Genomic DNA, 20,776 nt, shown 5'->3' with positions numbered 1-20,776 from the left:
CCGGATGTGTTTATTCACATGTAGCCTTTTTAAAGTAATAGTCAAATGTACACATTTTTTTCTTTTATCTGAAATGTAGCATGGACAAAATTTCTGCTTCAAGAGAATAAACAGTAGTAATAGCCAACTTAAAGCCTCAAAGGAACATTCCAGCCTAAAACTAGCATGTAACATTTATAATTTGTCCTGTAAGATTCTGCAGCACAGCATTTCATCCCTCAGCCTCATCGGTTAATAGAATTTTGTATCCTTTTTGTATCCTCATCCATCAATTTTCTCTCACTACAATACCCAGCATGTATTAGGCAAATACATCATCGAACCACCAGGAAACCCCCAGTGTAACATTAGCTATCCAGCGTCCTTCTACATTAGGAAGTAGGGAAAAAAAAAACATTTCAAACAGCTCTGGACTACCCACCCAAAAGTTATACGTTTATAAGTATTGTATATTGTACTGCCACTTGTTTATACACCCATGTATATTGCACAAGTATTAACATAAGTTATCGTTTAAAGTGTTTAGTCACTCGGTTCATTCACGGGTCTAGACATGCACCACTGCACTGTCACCTGCATAATATCTATGCGATTTTACTTACAAATTTTTGTACTGCACATTATATTTTATGGTTGTTTTAGTATATTTTATTATATATCTTTGCACTTTCTAATTATGCATCTGTATAATAGTGTACGGCAATACTTTTGCTCTTGTTCTGCTCTTTACTGTATTTTGTGCTGCTATCTATCTATCGCTAGCTTAATTTTGACCACAGTGCCCCTTTAATTTTCTTCTGATTTTTGTCATGTTAATAGAGAACAATATTTCATACAGTGTTAGCAAGTTTACTTCAGATTACTTAATATCTTAGTGCAGATTGAGGGAAGTGCAAAACTAAAGAAGCAAGCTTCAGGCACCACTCAATTCTTGGATGATTGATTGCATTTAGACAAGGGGAATGTTATGCAAATCTGATTTTTCACCAAACTATTGCTTTGATTCTTTCAGCATTATATGTCCTTTGGCATAGATGTTGACAATTGGCCCATTTTAAATGTCTTTTTAGCCGTATATACATTGTTGTAACCAAATATTTTATCTCCAAAATGGCAATTTTTAAAAACATTCTCATCTTTAATGTATTTATATGGTGTAAAAATGTAACCAAAATGAATACAGAGCTTTATATGATACTCAGAATATGTTAAAAGCTATGTGTGTATATGTTTGTGAATCTCCTCAGCTAAACGTTACTGTAAGAACTCCAGCTCGGCGAGCAGCACAACTAGTAGCTACGCCCCCAGCAGCAGCAGCAGCAGCCTGAGCTGTGGAGGAGGAGGTGCAGGAGCAGGAGGAGGAGGAGGAGAGGGAGGAAGCAGTGCCAGCAGCACCTGCAGCAAAAGCAGCTTCGACTACACACACGACATGGAGGCCGCGCACATGGCCGCCACGGCCATCCTCAACCTGTCCACTCGCTGCAGGGAGATGCCTCAGAGCCTCACAGGCAAACCGCAGGAGCTCTGCACACGGGTACACGAGAGAGAGAGTGTGTGTGTATACTACCATTCAAAAGTTTGGAATCACTGTTTTCAGTGATGTAGTAATGTCAATAATAATATATAATATAAAGCACAACAGTGTTTTGGTGTAGATACATGTATACAGTGATTCTAATAGAATGCTAGTATTCTACAATTTCATTAGTTGGCACTATCATTACCAGGCCAGAGGTCCAAGCAAGAATAATTGGCCCATTTATACCCCAGTGATGTGGGGCCTGATGTGATCTTGTAACAAGAATGTCTCAGAACTTTTAGCATTGGATTGTGGCAAAATACTCCTCAAAGAAGGGTACACCCCCTCTAGAACCCACCCCCAATTTCTCTTTTAACACACACTGTACAATTGATAACACAAGCAAAACGAGCTAACTAAAAAAATTATCATTAGCTGATGAAACTGTTTTATTGTTTGCTAATGCAACTCTAATGTTACTTTTCATTCCAGGTGTGTTTTTTTCTGCACATGCAGTTGCATGCAGTTTTCTGGGGAACTTTTCAGCCACACTCACTTCCGTTACATCTATTGGCTAATAAATGGCTTGTTCAGTGAACAACGTCAACAAGCGCACTATTTCGCCACCTATTTTGAGCTCCATTTTTTACAAACATTGGATTGGTTTAGACATATCACACTCGGTTTGCCTGCACCCTAAAAATTCAATGTTCCCATCAACATTTAAAATTTCTATGGGTTGTCCCCAGACATTCTCATTACGAGATAATATCAGGTCCTCACAAGACCACCCTTCCTCCATCACTCAAAATTGGCAGTTAGTATTCTCCTCCAAGCGTGTTGAGCTGTCCAAACATAGTGCATTAGCAGCAGTTTGAAAGATGCAGCGACTAGATTCACATGTCTTGGAGGTGCTAGCCATCATCCTCCCAGCTTGGTAGCATTGTGTGATTAGGGGAGACCTAGTTAGTGAGTCGAACTGACAATGACTAAACTGGGGGGAAATTTAGTTAAGAATCCAACATTAAAAAGAATGAAAATATAATGAAATTAGTATCCAGAATCACTCATAGTGCAAAAGCAGTGATCAAATATTGCAGCAGACACAGTACTGTGCAAAGGTTTCAGGCCCAATAAATTAATATTTAAAAAGCTATTTATCTGGACAGTGAGCCTTTGTTTTCTCAGAAAAAAACACAAATATTAGAATAAATACAGATTATTTTATTACAACAAGTATTTGTTTTTGTTTCTTTAACCATTTCCAAAGCTCTCCTCGAAGAGGCCCAGTTATTTATCATCCAATCACTAGTTTGTCTACTCAGTATTTCATTAAGTTAAAGAAATCCGGAAACAAACTTGTGTTCTTCAAAATAGCTCATAAGAGATCAAGTACTTTTGATTCCCAAATATAACATGAAGTCTGCACTGTATGAGTTATTATTGTATTAAAAAAAAGTGAAACGACAAGTGCTTCCAACCTTTTAAATTGTAGTGTATGTACATGTGCATGTATGTTGTATGTTCTCTCTGTTCTGTGTTTCAAAAATTATCCCAACAAATCTCAAAACTCAGCAGATATCAGATATGCTCTTAGAACTTGTAGGTCCACACAGTATTGGCTGTGTCTGTGGGTGAGTTTGTGTGCTTTATCTATCTGCCTGTCTATTATGATATGCCAACCAGCAGATCAGAAGCTCAGGCTGTATTACAATACAATTACATCCGTTACTGCATGCAGTTAGTGAGCATTGTAGCCATTGTGCACATCCTAATAGGTCATTTTACCCATGGGTGAGTTAAAGAGGCGTCTGTGTGATGTGGACTTGGTGTAGTTTGTCGTCTGTGTGTGTGTGTGTGTGTGTGTGTGTGTGTGTGTGTGTGTGTGTGTCTTTGTGCAAGATGTTTTACAAGTGAAATTACCTTACAAAGGAATTGTCATCGGTTTGGATGTTATCAAGTAAAAATGAGCTGTGCTTAACTATAATGTCCTTAGAGCCATAAAGTAGAGTTTCATAAAAACTGAAGAGTTGTTATGCCTTAAAAGCAGACATTAGAGTTAAGCACAGCTCATTTCAACTTCATAACACCATATCTTGCCATTCTAGTTTGATTTGAAAACAGCAAGGCACTTCTTAGTGAACATCAAAACATAAGTTTAGTCCGCCTAAGCCATGGCAACTCTTTATTCCCCTTCTGTTTCTCTAGTGTTCACCAACAAGTGGTGCTAAGTGCAGGCAGTGTGGGGTCTTTAACCACAGAGGCATATTGCATTAAAAAGATGCCGTGTCTGCACTTTGGCATTCTACTTAGCAGGAGTGTCTCTCCCTTCCTGTGGCTTGATTAGATACCTACATGGATAGGGAAGGCACCTCTACGTGAGCACTGATGAGTACTTATTTGTAGAAAAGGTCACACCGATAAACACGAGGGGTTTAACTGCATCTGAAGATGATGATTCAATTGAATCACTTTTAAAATCAAGTGTAATTTTAACATTCAGTTTATTATATCATGATATTTTGGTCAAAATAACCATACAAAACTTTACGATCTTAATGTATTATTTTCATTTCTGATAACATATAAATAGTTCATTCATACTTCTAAATCATGCTAAAATAATTCAGATGAATTTAATTAAATTGAGTTAACGATGCCCTGAATCTTTTCCTTAATTGGAAATCGAATCGAATCAAACTGAATCACGGTAAAATGCTAAATTTCATGATGAATTAAACTGTTTCCTAAAGTATCAAACTGAATGGGGGAATTTCAGATTCCACTACGCATTGAATAATTTCCTAAAGAATCAGAATTTAATTGAATTGTAGTGGAACTTGAGAAGTAATGATGCATCAAAAGGCTTCCTAAAGAGCTGCAATCGAAGCAAATCATGTTGACTTTTGAGACTTCATGACACATTGAATCATTTCCTAAAGAATCACTTTGATTTATGGTGAAATTTTATTGTGGTGAAATTTCTGATATCATAATGCTCAATTTTTCTAAAAATCAGAATTGAATCAAATGGTGATGAAATCTGAAATGTCATCTGAGATAACACAGCAAATCACTTCATAAAAATTGCTGGCATTGAATAATTTTCTAAGGAAACAAATCGATTCATGGTGAAATTTGAGATTTCATGTTGCTTTGAATCATTTTCTAAGGAATCAGAATTGAATTGAATTGAATTGTGAAATTTGAGATGTCATGATACATCCAAACGCTTCCTAAACTCATAGCAAAACGGTTCTACAGCATAGTACCGAAAAAGGGTTTTTTGACTCCTAACAATAGTGGAACCCTTTTTGTTCCTATATATAACCATTTTAAATGGTTCTTTAAAGAACCATATAAAAGTGGTATTACATAATAAAGAAGAACCATTTGACCATACAAAGAACCATTTATGCATTCAAATGGTTCTTTGAGTGTTCATGGTTCTATGAAGGACCATTGCCAGGTTTTTTAAGAAACTTTGTGATGTATTGACTAGTTTCCTAAAGAACTTCACCTGAAATGAATGCACACACATGCACAAATACATACTCATCCAGCATTGACACTAATGGTGAGGTGTTCTAGAGAAGGATGGAAAGAAGAAGGGTGGGAAGGGGGGATGATGGCATATGGTGGGTGAACGGAAGTGCCCCGAGCGAGAGAGGGCTTCCTCTCGCTCCCTCTTTTTCTCTCTCCCTCTTCCATCCATCTCCTGTCAGTGTGCGGAGCAGAGAGGAGGATGAGAAGCAGCTGGCCTGCGGCAAAACCCATCTCCTCCTGCCACTGACTGAGAGACAGCATGGTGGCTTCTCTCCATTTCTGCCAGCTGTGCCTGCACAGAGACTTCAGCGCTGTACAGCAGCTTCCCACCCATTATTTCACATAGAAAATACCAGCGTCAAATGGGGGCTGAATTAGGGCTGTTTGTCAGCAATAAAGCTGAGGCAGAAATAGACTGAGAAGGTTACGATCATTAGATTTATTATTGCCTACATTCCATTCATTAACGTTAAGAACTACACACATACTGTGCTTATGTAAGAATAGATAGAACATAAAGATACTCTTCCCTTCTCTCTCTCACTCTCTCTCTTTCTTCCTGCTCTACTTTCCTCAATTTTATCTGTTTATCTCTTTCCTTCTCCTTTCTCTTTCTCTTTGTCTATAATTTTTTGCTTGTCTCTTCTATTCTTCTCTCTCTGTTTCTCTTTTTCTCTCTCTCTTTATCTGTCTCTTGTGCTTTCTATTGTGCTCTTTTGCTATTTTCTCTTGTCCCTTTTTGCCCTCTTCTTTCTTTCTTTCTTTCTCTTTCTTTCTTTCTTTCTTTCTGTTTGTACTCTATTTTTGTCCCTCATTCTAATTCTCTAATTGGAGTCATTTGGGGATGAGAGAGAGCAGTAGGATGTGGCTGTATAGGGTGACCTCAAGCTTCTTCTGTCTAGTTCTCCTGAGGTTGGTTCCCAGGGTGATGGAGGTCAGGGTCAGGCCAAGCCAGGTGCATTGTGGGATCGGAGGAGGTCCTTGGCCTAGCACACCCCCTGTTAATGATCCGATTACTCTGCTCTGAATACAGCACCTGCATACTCATATTCACTGATGCTAAACGACCTAAACTAACAGTTTGTTCTAACCAGTGGTGTACAATCATATCGGAATGATATCAGTTTCTGCAGATACATGCTTTTTTTGGGGACAGATGTCTAGATTTGATGAATATTTCAAACCAGTGTTTGATGACATATTGAATGTACTCCAGAAGTTTAGGTGACTCTGGGTTACTGTGGTAAAATATTACTGCAATAATCAATACGGCTCTTATATACATAGATATTTAACGTACTTTATGGGAAAAAAACAAAAACAAGATCAATATATTGCACATAAGCTGCTTTATATACAGAAGGAGCTGATCTTACTATGCTGACAGGATGAAAACCTTCATCTTATCACATTACATTTTTGATCATACAGCTAGCAAATTTTTAGACAGTACTATGTGTTGCTTTAGAACCCGTTAGCATCTGGTCGGTTCATGTGACTAGTATCTGCAGGGCACCTGATAACATTTTAACCTCATGCACTTACTCTTAGCAGTCAGTCGGATTGCTATATAGTGAATAATATGCAAATCAGCTCGTATGCAACAACCAATTCCCTGCGTTGTTTCTTGTTTTTCTTGTTCTATTCTAAAGATGGTTGTTGAAAATCACAATTTTGCATGCACATTGTTAATTCTTTACAGCAGCACAAAAATGGCTATCTAGAGGAATTACCATCCTTAATTAGTTATCACTGTTTTGGGCAGCATGCATTAAAATGTAAAAAAACTGTAGCAAGATGGTGAATAGCAACAAGGTGAAGTAAAACTGGTGCTTTACTTATACTAACTAGCTTGATGTGCAGGACAGTGAAGAAGGCTGCTGAATCAAACTGAAATCGGTACAGTCGTGTGCAAAAGTTTGAAAGCCCCTGGCCAAATTACATGCTATGTTGATTTTTCTAAGTGAACACATCCACCAGCAAACAGACTTAAGTATGGCAGTTTTCTGCAAATTTGAGAATCAGAACCAGAATCAGAATCAAGCTTTATTGGCCAGGTGTGCTTACATCCCACAAACATTTTACAGTAGTAAATAAAATAATAATAAAAATAAATAAAAACATAAGAATAAAATAAAATAAAATGTGCATCCTACCACACACTCAGACCATCACACACAATCACACACACAGTCACACACACACACACACACACACACACACACACAGTCACACAGGGTCCACCGTTTTTAATTATTTACTGAGTTTAAAGGGGAATTCCACTGATTTTTCAAAATGTCTCCACAATTCAATCATTGAGATGTAAACAGTCATTCAGAGCAGTTTGATGTAAAATTGTTTACTGTAGAGAAACATACCAATGTCTACAACATAAATATAGCCATTTTATTTACTATCCAAAACCACCAGTGGACCTACACATGTTTTCAAAGTTTTTATTTGCAATGTTGATAATGGGGAATAATAGTGATAATCCTGAAAATATAAATTCTTTTGTGATTATTTTGCCCTGGATGTACTGCTCTACCATGAATTATTTTTTTTTAATAAATGGATTTAGTACATTTCAGGCAAAAACATTATCTTGAAACTATCTGAAAAACAATGTCTCAGACATCAGGCGTAGTATTCATAACCATATTGTGTAATAAAAGGCATTAAACTCTCTCAGACATCTGGTTCTTATCACCACCACTGTGAGCAGTTCTGACTCAGTAAGTTTTTCACAAATGGAGCATTTCACACCAAACCACTATGAATGATTTAGTTTACATATTTACCATTTAATTATGTAGACACTTTGAAAAATCAGTAAAATTCCCTTTTAACATTAAAAAATAAAGTACAAAATGTGCCATAACACATAGCATTGTATGCCTTTTTTAACAATATCTTATATTCAGCAAATAAACAGTAAATGTTCTTTAAAATGTGCAGAAGTGTGTTCTCTATAGAGGATGTTAATAAGTATTAACTTATTTTCACTTAGAAAATCAGCAAAATGTGTTATCTGACCAGGGGAGCCCAAACTTTTACATATGACTATGTATATCTGAACAAGCAAGTATCTGAATATATACCTGAAGTAGCAGTGATGCCTTTAGTGGGGCAGTCTGAGGGCTGTTCCATCCCCATATGCAGAATAGCAGGGGGAAGCACTATCACAGTACTAGGGGAGTTTGTTTGTTGAATGTGATTTAAAGAGACATGGAGGCATCCACACTTACATCTGGCTAAAATGCGCCTCCTGAAGAAGTTTGAGCAGTCAGATTTCTGAAGTCTATCGGAAGTCCGTTTTAAATGCGTCTCGGGTGCACCTGCATTTTTATGTGGGTAATCTCTTTTTCTGGATATAATCCTGAATCTCAAAATGCATGAAACAACCAGGCATAAACGGGGCTCTGGTGTTTTGATCTCTTCACCACAAACAGCACTTCAGTTCTTGAGCCGTTAACGTCATGCATTGCTCTCATGTCTGTCTCTCAGTGGACACACAGGCCAGGCCCTGACTTACTGGACCATTAATGATTCCATTCGCAACTTCATCTGGGTCTTGCCCTTGGCCGCAACCACTATTGCCCTTGACTTTCCTTTAAAGTGCAGAGTGCTGGGTTTAAAAGCTGGTAATGCGCTGGATGCAGCAGTTTGTGTTCTAGCCATGTTTGCATGTGTTTCTGGATTAGGGAGCATCATATAACATTGTGAAGTATGAAAGGATCCAGTGTGACGCTGTGTAATTTCCATTATATGATCATTAATCTCACAATCTAGCAGGGTTATTATCTGCCATTCAGTTTAATCCTCATTATATTCCATCTACCCGTTTCTGCAGAGGCACGTTCACCTCCACAGTGTTAATCATATTAGTAATCTTCCACACACACAAACAAACAGCACATCAGCAGACAGCAGCTAGTGTTTTATTGTGGAACCAGAACAAACTAAGGAGAGAGAGAAAGTGAGCAAGGAAAGAGGATGCCTCTCACACTGTCTTTCATTTTTTTTCCTCCTTTTTTCTTCCTTCCTTTCTTTCTCTTCCTCCATTTCTCTCTCTCTCTTGCTCACCCTCTCACTCTCTCACGTTTATGATTATCACTTTTCTCTATCCATCCTTTTTCACGCCCTTCACTCATCCGTTCCCTTGCACCTTTTTATCACCACCTCTGCTCTCACACCACTTCATCTTCTCTTTATCTTTCTCTCTTCCTCTCTCCCTCTCCCTCTCCCTCTCCCCTTCTACCTACCCCTCTCACGTCTGCCTCTCTCTCCCCTACACTCTCTCTCTCTCTCTCTTTCTCTCTCCCATCTCATCTCTTCTTTCTCTTTCTGTCCCCTCACTCTCTCCTCTCTTCACTTTTTCTCTGCTCTCCCCTCCACTCTCTCTCTCTCTCTCTCTGTACTTTTTTCTACCTCTCTCTCCTCTCTGTCTGCCCTCTCTCTCCTCTACTCTCTCTCCATCTCCCTATATCTCTCCTCCCTGCACTTTCTCTCTTTGTCTCCATCTCTCTATATCTGCCTCCCTGTACTTTCTCTCTTTTCTCCACTCCCCTCTGCTCTCTTTCTTTCTCTAATCTCTGTTGTTTTCTCTCTTCCTTCACCCTTCCTCTCTCTCTCCCCCTCGCTCTCTCGCCCTCCTCTCCCTGATCTGTCTGTCCTCTCTCTCTCTCCCCCTCCTCCGCTCCCTCCCTCTCTCTCTCCTCTCCCCTCTACACTATCTCTCTCTTTTCCTCTCTGTTTTTCTCTCTTCATCTCTCTATATCTCTCTTCCCTGTCTTTTCTCTTTCTCTCCATCTCTCTATATCTCTCCTCCCTGCACTTTCTCTTTCTCTCCACTCCACTCCCCTCTGCTCTCTTTCTTTCTCTCTTCTCTCTCTCTCCATTTTATCTCTCTTATCTTTCCACTCTCTCTCTCTCTCTCTCTCTCTCTCTCTCTCTCTTTCTCTGTCCTCTCCCCTCCGCTCCCTCTCTCTCCCTCTCTTGGGTAGAAGCGGGACATTGAGGTGGATGATGATGGAGTGATGATGGACGTAAGCGTGTGTAAGCGTGTTGGCGGAGGCGGTCGCTCACTCGGCTCGCTGGAGCCCGTGTTGGGCCGGCGGGAGCGGGAGGTCCTGCCGAGCGCCCGCTGCTGCCCCCTCGACCCCTGGGAGCTGCCTGTCGACTACACCAAGATCAAACGCCTGGAGCACGACAGAGAGGTGCCCACGCGCACCCAGACACACACACCACACACACTTGTGGAGTCGGGGTGAGGGTGGGGGGGTCATACTGGGCTCAGTATAAAACAAACATTAATTAGGACTGCAGACCTGGGGGAGTTTCACAAAGCAGGATTTTAGAGCCAGATTATTTAAGACAGAAGTCAAACCAGTCCAGCAGGGAGAGAAGGATACTGCTATTCATCAGTCTTTGCCTTTAAGTTATCTACTTCAAAATTTCATAACTACTTTTTCAATATGAGGCATTATGTTCCAATTCTCAGGTCTCTCACTTATTATAGAATCATCTATAGTTTGTTAATTATTCTAGACACATCTAAAACATTGTATAGGTTATTTAAATCATATGACGTTGTCAAGTTCTATACCATTAGAATCATTTTATACATGTAGCAGCATCAGAATTGGTTTTATATTATTGAAACATTAATTCTATACTTGGAGTGGTCCTTTGTAGATGATTAATAAACTCTTAACAGATTATCAGTAACACATCAACAACATATCAGTGAAGTAGCAGTAGTGAAGCATTTGAATACACTGAATTAAATATCTTGTAGATGTTCTGTTGATACGTTACTTACATTAAGTAGATGTTTCGTTAATATGTTACTACCAGTGTTACCCAAAACCTAACCCTCACCCTGGCCGTAGCCCTAACCCTAACCTTAACCTCAACCCAAAACCTAATCCTAACCCTCTGAGAGTGTTACTGAGAGTCTGTTGAGTGTTTGTTTCATCTAAAAGGACCACTCAAAATAAAGTCTCACCAAATAAACATTACTTAGGGCTGCAGACCTGGTCATGTAGCAATACTAATAAATAGTCAGTTAATTATGAAAAAATATAATTAATGCAACTCTGCATCACAGTGATGCATTTCTATAAAACAGCAATAATCTTCAAATAAATGTGCTAAGTACGTTCCCAAGTACGTTGGCTGTGCTGTGAAATGAATGTTCTGGCAAATTACAGTTCTTCACACAGCCTGACAAATCAAAGGTGCTCCACAGAGCGCAGACATTTACTGAGCCCTCTTCATCACCATTAGTCACAATGAATCACAATTAATAACTAATGACACGATATCACTCATAATCAGTTTTCATTCACAGCTGTCTTCTTGCAACTCAAACCCTGTAAAACCTAACACACAAAACAGTAATGCAAAAAAAAGTACTTTTAAATGTATATTATCTAGTGGCACTTTAAAAAACATGATTATTATTATTATTATTATTATTATTATTAGTGTTATTATTATTAGATGTATAATATATGTTTTGAATGTATTATATATGATACAGTAGGCTTTTATCTTTATATAATAATTCCAATGACAGAAAAATATTTTTAGTTCAGTCTATCAATTAAAATTGAACTCTTTTTAATCAATTTTTTTTTTATTATTTTTACTAAATGATAAATTATATAAAAAATAAAAAAAAGCTTCTGCCCTACAAATGTAGTAGGGTATATAAAACAGAATTTTGAAATGCCCCACATCAAACCTGTAAAGGCCTTCAGTCAGCTATTTGAGTTGTACTTGTATACTTGAATTGTACTTGTTCTAATAATCATTGAGTGTTTTTTGTTCAAACATTTTTTTTTACCAACACAAACATTTTACATTTCTGATTTGTTTTGTTACCCCAATATATGAGAGGTTTGTAGCCAAGTCCTCGGGGACCCCCAGTCAGTGCATGTCTCAGTTCCATTCCAGTCTCCAATACACAGCAAGAGCAGTAGATTACCTGGCTCAAGTGTGTTGGAAGCTGAAACAGGACAAAAATGTGGACTGGACTGGGAACCTCTGCCATGGATTACAGTACATGGTGGTTTATGCTTTCAGTTTTTGCTATTCTGATTTTTTTTTCCACATCCTCAAACAAAAAGCTCTTCTTCATTTTTTTTTTTCTGTAGGACTACATTTCTTTTACCAGTGGTCCCCAGACCACATTCCTAGAGATCACCTGTGCTGCAGAGTTTAGCTCTAACTCTAATCCTCCACAGCTTGCCTATAAAATCTTCAGAGGTCTTTGATAAGATGGATCAGGTGTGTGTCAATTTTGGGTTGAAGGTGAAACCTGCAGAAGGCAGATCTCCAGGAGGATGATTGTTTACCACTGTCTAAGACATATATCTAAAACCAATAAATAAAATAAAAGAGAAATGTAGAATATGGCCTTTTTTCAAGGGTCCTTAGATACCCTAAAGTTCTTTTTTCTGCTTTTCTTCTTTTTCTGCTAGAGCACTTTCTCTAAATGCACATTCTGAAACATGTCATGCACATGTCAGTCCATACGCTGCAAAGACTTAATGGCTCCTGGCAAGACGCAGACATGCTGAAACAAAAACACGCCCCTATTCTCTCACTTGCATACCTGTGCATGTATAGTCAGGCTTGTGATGGTTGCCTCCATACACCTAGACACATTATATACAGGCCCACATTATGGACACACACGCTCTTGCCTGCCTGTCACTGACATATCTGTCACCTTAAAGCCCCTCAAGCAAACACAATAAATTTCTTTCTATTTTTTATCCTTTCTGGTTAACTTTAATGTGCTCTTATGCAGTGTAATAGTTGTAATATAGTTAATTAGACATTACAGTAGGGATGCACTGATCGTGAATTTGGCACATGGCTGATTTATATTAGTCTGATATTTTATTAGGCCGGTATTTCTCAGCCTGAAGCTCACACTGTATGAGCCAAATGAACACATGAAAGCTAGCAGATTTCCAGTACTTTCGATTCGGCAAAGTTGCAATATAAATAACCTCATGTGCTCTTCAATGGGCCAAACTGGCATTTTACATTTCTGGATGAAAATAGTTTCCTACTTAAATAACATGGATGGTTGAAAGAAAGTGAGCACACTGAGTTATGCAGTGGCCGATTGCTGATTGCCTGTTTGAAGCATAAATCTGCTTCTGTTCTTGGCAAATTCTGAATGATTACCTCTACATTACAGATACAGACCAGAAGATAAAAAGAAACAGTGCTGATTTCTTTAGCTGTGCTATTTCTTTAACATTAAGATATCGCTACACTACAAATTTGCAAACATTCTTATGTTCTTAGACTTGTAAACTCTAGTGTGTAATATATGTTAAAATGTTGCCATTATTCTTATATTTGATTTTTCTCATCACTATATGGCTGATAATGATAGAAATACAGAGCACAGCTGCAGAAGACATACACATTTGCCACACACACACACACACACACACACACACAGACACACACACACGCACACACTCATGTTCTGATTTCACCATACTGCCATCAAGTGTATATGTGTGGTACAACAGCTTTAGCTGCTGAAATTCTGATCTAAAAACACAGAAAACGAACATCCAAATAATCTGGCAGTAACTTCACACATTAGCCCTTTTTTGTTGTAGCAGTCTGTCCTTAAAGAAGAAACCCTGTTTCACAAGTTCTGCATTCTCTAAACCTCCCTTTTGCATAAACCCTCTGCAGAGACCTCCACTGCACGTGTATTCGGTGCGCCACTGCCCAGATCCACATGTCTCCCAGACAAAGCCCAATCGACAGATTAATTTTCACTTCCTCTCCGTCACGTTTCCCACGGATGCATTGATTGACTGGCGCAGTTCAACAGCCAATTGAGGTTTCATTATTTGCATACAAATTGCCTGTGTGGAACGGCGCTGTGCTTTCTATGTGAGAGACTGTTGATTTTGTGCGTGTGGGGGAGTGGTGGGGGGGGTGAAGACACCTGTGAGTGTGTGTGTACGTGTTTGTTGGCTCTCTTTGAAGAGCAGTGGGAACATTTGATTGTTACGAACCACGATGGCTGCTGATGGTTGTGATGGCTTGTGCTGTTAAATGCAGGGTGTAAAAGATGCTCTATGTTTGTGTGTGTGTGTGTGTGTGTGTGTGTGTGTGTGTGTGTGTGTGTGTGTGTGTGTTCAAATGAGATTTGACAAGTTTCTTTGTCATGTCTAAAGACACTTGGCAGATGGGGCCCAAGTCACAATCTCTCTGTGAGAGTTTTTGAAAAGACCAATGGGAAAACCAGATTGCCATTGCTTCTTACAAATAATAATAATAATAATAATAATAATAATAACAATAATAATAATGTGCAATGTAAACATTGATAAAGTTTCAAAAAGTACCCTTCACTACCATAATCTGTACATGGACAATTATCTGCACAAAAATGAACATATTTACATAACACCACCCATTAAGCCTACAGTGGTTTAGCTAAGCATTTATGTTGAAGTGGTAAGCAGTGTTGTTACTGCACAGAGTCTGTAGCAGAGTTTTCAGGGTGGAAGAGCAGCCATTCAAAATACTCCCACATCCAAAAGGAATGGCTGAAATCTAATTCTGAGGTCTATTTCTGGCATCTCTTAACCGTCTGCTCTGCACATTTCAGTCCAGACTGCTGTTTAACTCAATCAGACTGACCATCTCGCCAGCAATCCATTCCAAGAATTTAGCAATGGCCCCTTAAACACGTTTACAAATGCTGCCAGAGGAGTTACAGCATGTGCAAGTCCATGTTGGCCACACTGAAACAAATAAGCATGTAGAATTGGTTTTTGTTAGCTTTTTGTTTGTTACTGCATTTTCTATCACTATATCAAAGATGCCTAAACTGCCTTTAATTATTTAATGCACTGTAATCTTTTCAAGGCTAGCACACTTAACAATAGAACGTGACGGTTGTGTGTCTTATATCTTCCTATTCATGTGTTATCTCATTCAAAAAGGTAGTTTGTGAGAGAAAGTAAATAAAAATCTAAAATATTCGTTTCTACTTTGTTAATTTATTTTGATGTTTTTATTAGAGAAGAGTGGATTAAACTGCAGAAATATACATGCTTTGTTGTTAACCTCATAGGGTTGAATGAGGCATGATTAGATTGGTGGGAACATAGTGTTAAAAGCCCACCAAATGCTTCCCTGCAAAGCTGAGCTTGAACCCTGCTCTCATACATGGAGGGCAAGTAACTGGCTAAACAGCCAGTTACAAGACATATACATACTTGAGATTCTCACTCCAAAGTTGCATAGACATATATGAAGCATTAATAGCTATCGTCACAACAAACCTGTATCATCATAAGAAGCTTTTCAAGGATATTCATTGGTATTTGTAGCCTGACTGCAAACACAAACAGAAAATGCTGTTCAGAGAATCCTGTTTTAGACCAAAGCACCTCATGGAACTCACAAATTCATTAGTAGTCAAAGCTTTTGGTGCTTTATAAGAGCAGCGCTTCTGCGCTGAAATAATGTCGCTGTCCAAAAAATAAAAAAGTATCCTCATTTTTTCAGATTTTTTTTTTCTACACCGTTTGAGCACAGCAGCTGTGTGTTCACGTTGTTTAAAAATTCATGAAGAATGGACCAATACAAATGCTCCAAAATTACTTGAAATAAAATATTTCTACAATAACTGGAATCAAGTTTAGACTATTTTTCCTTTTTGCTTTTTTGGACAGCGACAATGTGCTTACAGTGAAGTGAATAGCTACTGGTATTTCATTATTTTGATTTTGCATAATAGTCAATGGTGCTTTTGTAATTTTGTATTTTTGGCCATTTTCTTGTAGAAGAAGAAAAAAACTTGCAGCACATTGAGGCACACCATTTTAATAATAATAATAATAATAATAATAAACAACTTCAAACATTGCTTTTTAGGTTCATATTATTCAGCCCAAGTTATTATTATTATTATTAGTAGTAGTAGTAGCAATAGTAGCAGTAGTAGTAGTGGTAGTTGTAGTAGAAGTAGTAGCATGAGTAGTAGTAATAGTAGTTGTAGTAGCAGTAGTAGCAGTGGTATTTATTGGATTAGTAGTAGTTGTTAAGTAGTAAAAGTAGCAATAGTAGTAGTTGTAGTAGTTGTTCTAGTATCAGTAGGATTAGTAGCAGCAGTAGTAGTAGTAGCAGTAATAGTGGCAAAGGAAATAGTAGCAGCAGTGATAGTAGCAGTAGTAGTAGCAGTAGTAGTAGTAGTAGTAACAGTAGTAGTAAGTTAATAGCAGTATAATAGCAGTAGTAGCAATGTGCTGCACCACTTTTCACTTGGCCTCTGTGTCAGTGTAAATGAGCAGTCACTAATGTGGATCTGGCTGCTGTAGAGCTGAGAGTGTGAACATGGTGGCAGCAGCTCAACTCACCAGTGTGTCTCTGCTCCATCACTGCTCCTCCACTGCGGAGGGACAAAGGCCAACTGGAAGGCCTCCCGAACCGAGGTGCCACAGCAGCAGCTAGTGCCACACCTCACATACACAGCCTGCAGGGAGTGAGACAAGATTTACCCAGACACCCCCCTGCACACATCCCCACATATCTCTCTCTCTCTCTCTTTTTTCCATCCCCATTTTAAAATCTGTTCAGATATTTCCTCATTTCAAGATATTACACTGCCATATATGCTGACAAAGTGAAATCTCAGACTTGTTAAAGCAATGTAAGAACAGTTCGATAATCTCTCTTTCTCTCTCTCTCTGTCCGTTCCTACAGTCAGATGATCTGGACCCCTTCCAGGACATTTTAGAGGACAGTGCGTACGCCACTGATGTCACCATCCCGAGTCCCAAGCCAAAATTCGCCCCTTGCAAAGAAAGTAAAAAGGACCTGATAACGTAAGCCTGAAGGGGAGGTGATGTCACTGCCCACCCCCACGTCCACCCTCCTCTCCACCTACTTTCTGTCTCTGCTTTTCTTTTTCTCGTGTTGCTCCGCTTAGAGCGATCAATTCTTAGCCGCATGCTACATAACGCGTCAGCCTCCTGGCAGACTCTTTTCATTTCCAGCTGAAGTCCTCGAGGCTAGTGTTCCTCTGGCTTTCCTCTGCTTTCTCTCCTGATGCTTTATTGTAATAAAACATCATTCTCATTCTACCAGTTCATGTTGCAGCTACTCCCTAGGATGTTCTGAGGTTTAGCACGCTCACACCCAAGCAGACAGTGAAGCTAAACTGGAAACAATGAACTCTAATCTAATGGCAAAATTAAAGCAACACTTCATTTTAACCCCATCTCTATGTGGCACTCTCATAAGCCTTACAGACATTATTCAGCAATGATGTCAATGCAGTGCCTGGACATCACTGTAAATTCTCGAACCTATAAAATACTTCAGTCTCTTCTCAGTAGATCCAAATGTGATGCTTATGAAAGTGTTATGTGGGTTCCTTTGCCAAAAAAATGAAGTGTTACCATTTTTCCCAGTCTTATGGCTGCACACGAAATTATGTTTCCTTTTTTTGTTGTTCTGGACTTTGGCGTTTGATTCTATCTACTTTTTTCTGGAGACAGATGCCCAACACCAGGGTGTGATGGAAGTGGTCACGTAACCGGTAATTACGCCTCGCATAGAAGGTGTGACTTCATTTTCTCATGGTGGATTCAGTCCTATCAATTTATTGTTTTCAGCTTACCTCGACTATACTGTCAAACAGTAGCCAGGACAGTACCTATCCATGTTAACCCTTTGAGTACAGTATCACCTCAGTATTTGAGACTAGAACACCAGAAAAAAGAAAGAGAAGAACAGAATTGGTATATTAGTGATCAAACAGTATGCTATTCAGAGGGTTAACAGAGATTAGACCTGATATCCCCTGCACTTGCACCATGGCTTTTCTGCATTTACAGTTTTTGCGAGTTGATTTTGTTTTGAATGCATTTTTTTCTGTTTTTTTATTCTGTTTCAATGTTTTTCCCCTTATTTTTACACTAATGTCCACTTTTATGATCTTCCAGTCTTTCAGGTTGTCCTTTAGCAGATAAAAGCATTCGAAGTATGATGGCTACCAATTCTCAAGAACTCAAGTAAGGCTTGAAACCACAAAAAAGTATTCAAGTAATATTTTGCTTGACAAAATCATTAAAGCTGTGAATTTTATGATAAATAAAGAGATCAAATAAAATTTATTGTGAGGTTCTGGTTAAATTACAAGTGGTATATGAAGTTAACTAAAAGTTTTATCCAGCATAAACCTCCATTCAACAGTTTGCAATCACTATTCATATCAATAATTGTTGCTGTTTTATTTAAAACAACATAATTTACAATGCATATCTGAATACTCTATACTAGACAACAAAATGTACATTCTGTACTGTTTTCTATATTTTGGCAACAAGAAGTTATTAAAATATAAATAATATACTGTAGTATTGTATTTACAGGATTTGCTTTTGAAATATAAGGCATTAGGGATATTCATTTTATCATAAATTAAAGCAGTCATTTAAGAATGATTATTAGTTATGTTCTTCATTTTGAACTAATTGTCAATGTTTTTAACAACTTCCTACAAATTATTTGTCATTAAATCTGCACAAAACTTACCAAACTGGTTTTATATTCTTGTAAAACATTGATTCTAATCTTTAGAACGGTCATCCCAAACTTTTGAACTGTAGTGTAACTTTTACTCAAGTTTTATTAGCTAATGTTTTGTGTTGAGATGTGTGGAAAGTCAGGGTTCAGTAACTGAAACAGACAATTTCTGTCAGTCACCACAGTGAAATGAGCTTTCAGCAAGAATGTATTGATTAGGGCAAGCTCAATGTCTGGGCTCATGTCTAGTGTTGTGAATAAGGTTATTGGACCATGCTAAGTGTTTTGTTCAGTGCAGGATTTACAAAATGCTTCTGCACATGCTTGAATAAGCAATGCTTGTCATGTCAGACTTATTGAAAATTAAACTTCCAGAAAGCAACAATAAAATAGTTAAGATACACTAACTCAGTTTTATATATCAGTAGCTTTGCTGAAAATCAGTTCTGCTCTGATCATTAACCCAAAAAGATGAAGATCACCTATTTGCCATGAAAGGATAGTGTTATCATATCATTGTATGTGTTGCAATTGAAAATGCACTGAATGCCTGTCTTCTTCTATGCTGGACAGTAACAGGGTGTATTTCTGTCCCAGGTGCCCGACTCCGGGCTGCGACGGCTCGGGACATATCACTGGCAACTACGCCTCACACAGAAGGTAAAGCAGAACATGGCATACGTCTCTACATCTGTACAACTATTTCAACACATTAACCCTTAGAAGTCACAGTTTTTACAGATGTTAACAAAATCATCATGTAATTTGACATTCATTATTTTATATTTTGATATTCAATTATTCATGTGGAATAATAAATGAATAATCCATTAATTGGCTTAAAAGGTGGCCTGTAAACATCAAGCGCTATAACAGTAAAATGTTTGCCAATGTTCTGACTGTTCACAAAGAGCTAAATCACCATCATAGCAAAAACATTTGGTGCCTTGTTTAAGTCAGCATATCATTTTGAGCTACAATGAGTAATAAGCAACAGCTAAAAATAAGTGACATAATAATAAATATGTAGATGTTATAGCTCTTTAGGCTGCGGCATCATTTAACTGGTTTAACATTTTAACCAAACTTTAGTGATGCTAAGTAACATTAGCTAATTCTGACAAATCATTTACAGTCCAAACAGCACATCCTCAGGGAGTAGTTGTAGTTTGGTTTGTCAGAACACTAGCGTGGAGGGAAAGCTCCTGTTTAATGGCTGTTCTGCTGCTTCAAAATCAACACCAGCAGGGTGTCTTTTGCAGTGGTTGAAAGTAACATTGTGCTTCCATGGCAAGTTAAGTTAGATATAATAATATGCTGTATTTATCCTTCATTTATCCTCTAAAAAAACTCATATTTTCTTTCTTTTTAACATACAGCCAATCCATTTTATTCAGTATCTGCTCACATTGGTACAACACTATAAGTGAATTATGGCCCTCTTTGGGTTAAGTTGTTGCTCACTGTTGGTTGCACATCACCTTGAAAATGCAAACCAAAGATCAGGGAGGAGATGGGGTGGTGGTGGGGATTGGGAACACTTCATCAGGAACGGAAGGTGAGGATGTGAATTTATAGGGCGTTGGATTGGAAGAAGGAGGGGTTTCAGGCATGTTCTCTCCCCAAACTTCGGTTATAACATAATTACATTATTTGTTGATTACTTGTCGCATGTCTTTGCATTACATGGAAAAATTTGGTCAAAGTGGTGTTGGTGTTGATTCTAAATTTTCTATCCATACCATATTTCTTTTTGTAAGTAGAAGAGAACAACAAAACAATGGAAAGGAGTCAGACGTGCAGACTCGAACCTGCTGATACAGAATGTAAACTGAATCTGAATGGAATTCATTGTGTAATTCACTATATATTTGAATAGTATAGCAAAACAAACAAAAAAGTAATAACTCTTGACTTCTAAGGGTTAATGATCAGTCAGTATACACTATCATGAACATCATACTAGAAATGCCAAATCGATTTTCCAACTTCGCTTGTAAGCAGTCTTTCCAAATCCGGCATGTTTCTTCAGTTTGTCAGGATGCCCTCGGGCTCGCAAGAGTGGCATAAAGATTACTCACAGCAAAGAGGACAAGGAAGACCAGGAGCCAATCAGGT

At 38.3% G+C, this 20,776-nt stretch overlaps 1 protein-coding gene across 1 annotated transcript in view; it reads left to right on the top strand.

Annotated features, from left to right (window-relative positions):
• Positions 1-20,776, top strand: part of myt1lb (myelin transcription factor 1-like, b) — a 134,857-nt gene that overhangs the window by 104,323 nt on the left and 9,758 nt on the right. Inside the window, exons 12-17 of the mRNA XM_036593380.1 lie at positions 1,248-1,534; positions 10,072-10,284; positions 16,832-16,953; positions 18,076-18,144; positions 19,256-19,318; positions 20,691-20,774. Coding sequence (XP_036449273.1) covers positions 1,248-1,534; positions 10,072-10,284; positions 16,832-16,953; positions 18,076-18,144; positions 19,256-19,318; positions 20,691-20,774 — 838 coding nt within the window. The remainder of the gene's footprint in view (positions 1-1,247; positions 1,535-10,071; positions 10,285-16,831; positions 16,954-18,075; positions 18,145-19,255; positions 19,319-20,690; positions 20,775-20,776) is intronic.

The sequence above is a fragment of the Colossoma macropomum genome, unplaced genomic scaffold (genome assembly GCF_904425465.1).
Source record: "Colossoma macropomum unplaced genomic scaffold, Colossoma_macropomum, whole genome shotgun sequence".
Lineage (NCBI taxonomy): Eukaryota > Metazoa > Chordata > Actinopteri > Characiformes > Serrasalmidae > Colossoma > Colossoma macropomum.
This window is presented reverse-complemented; position numbering and strand designations above follow the sequence as displayed.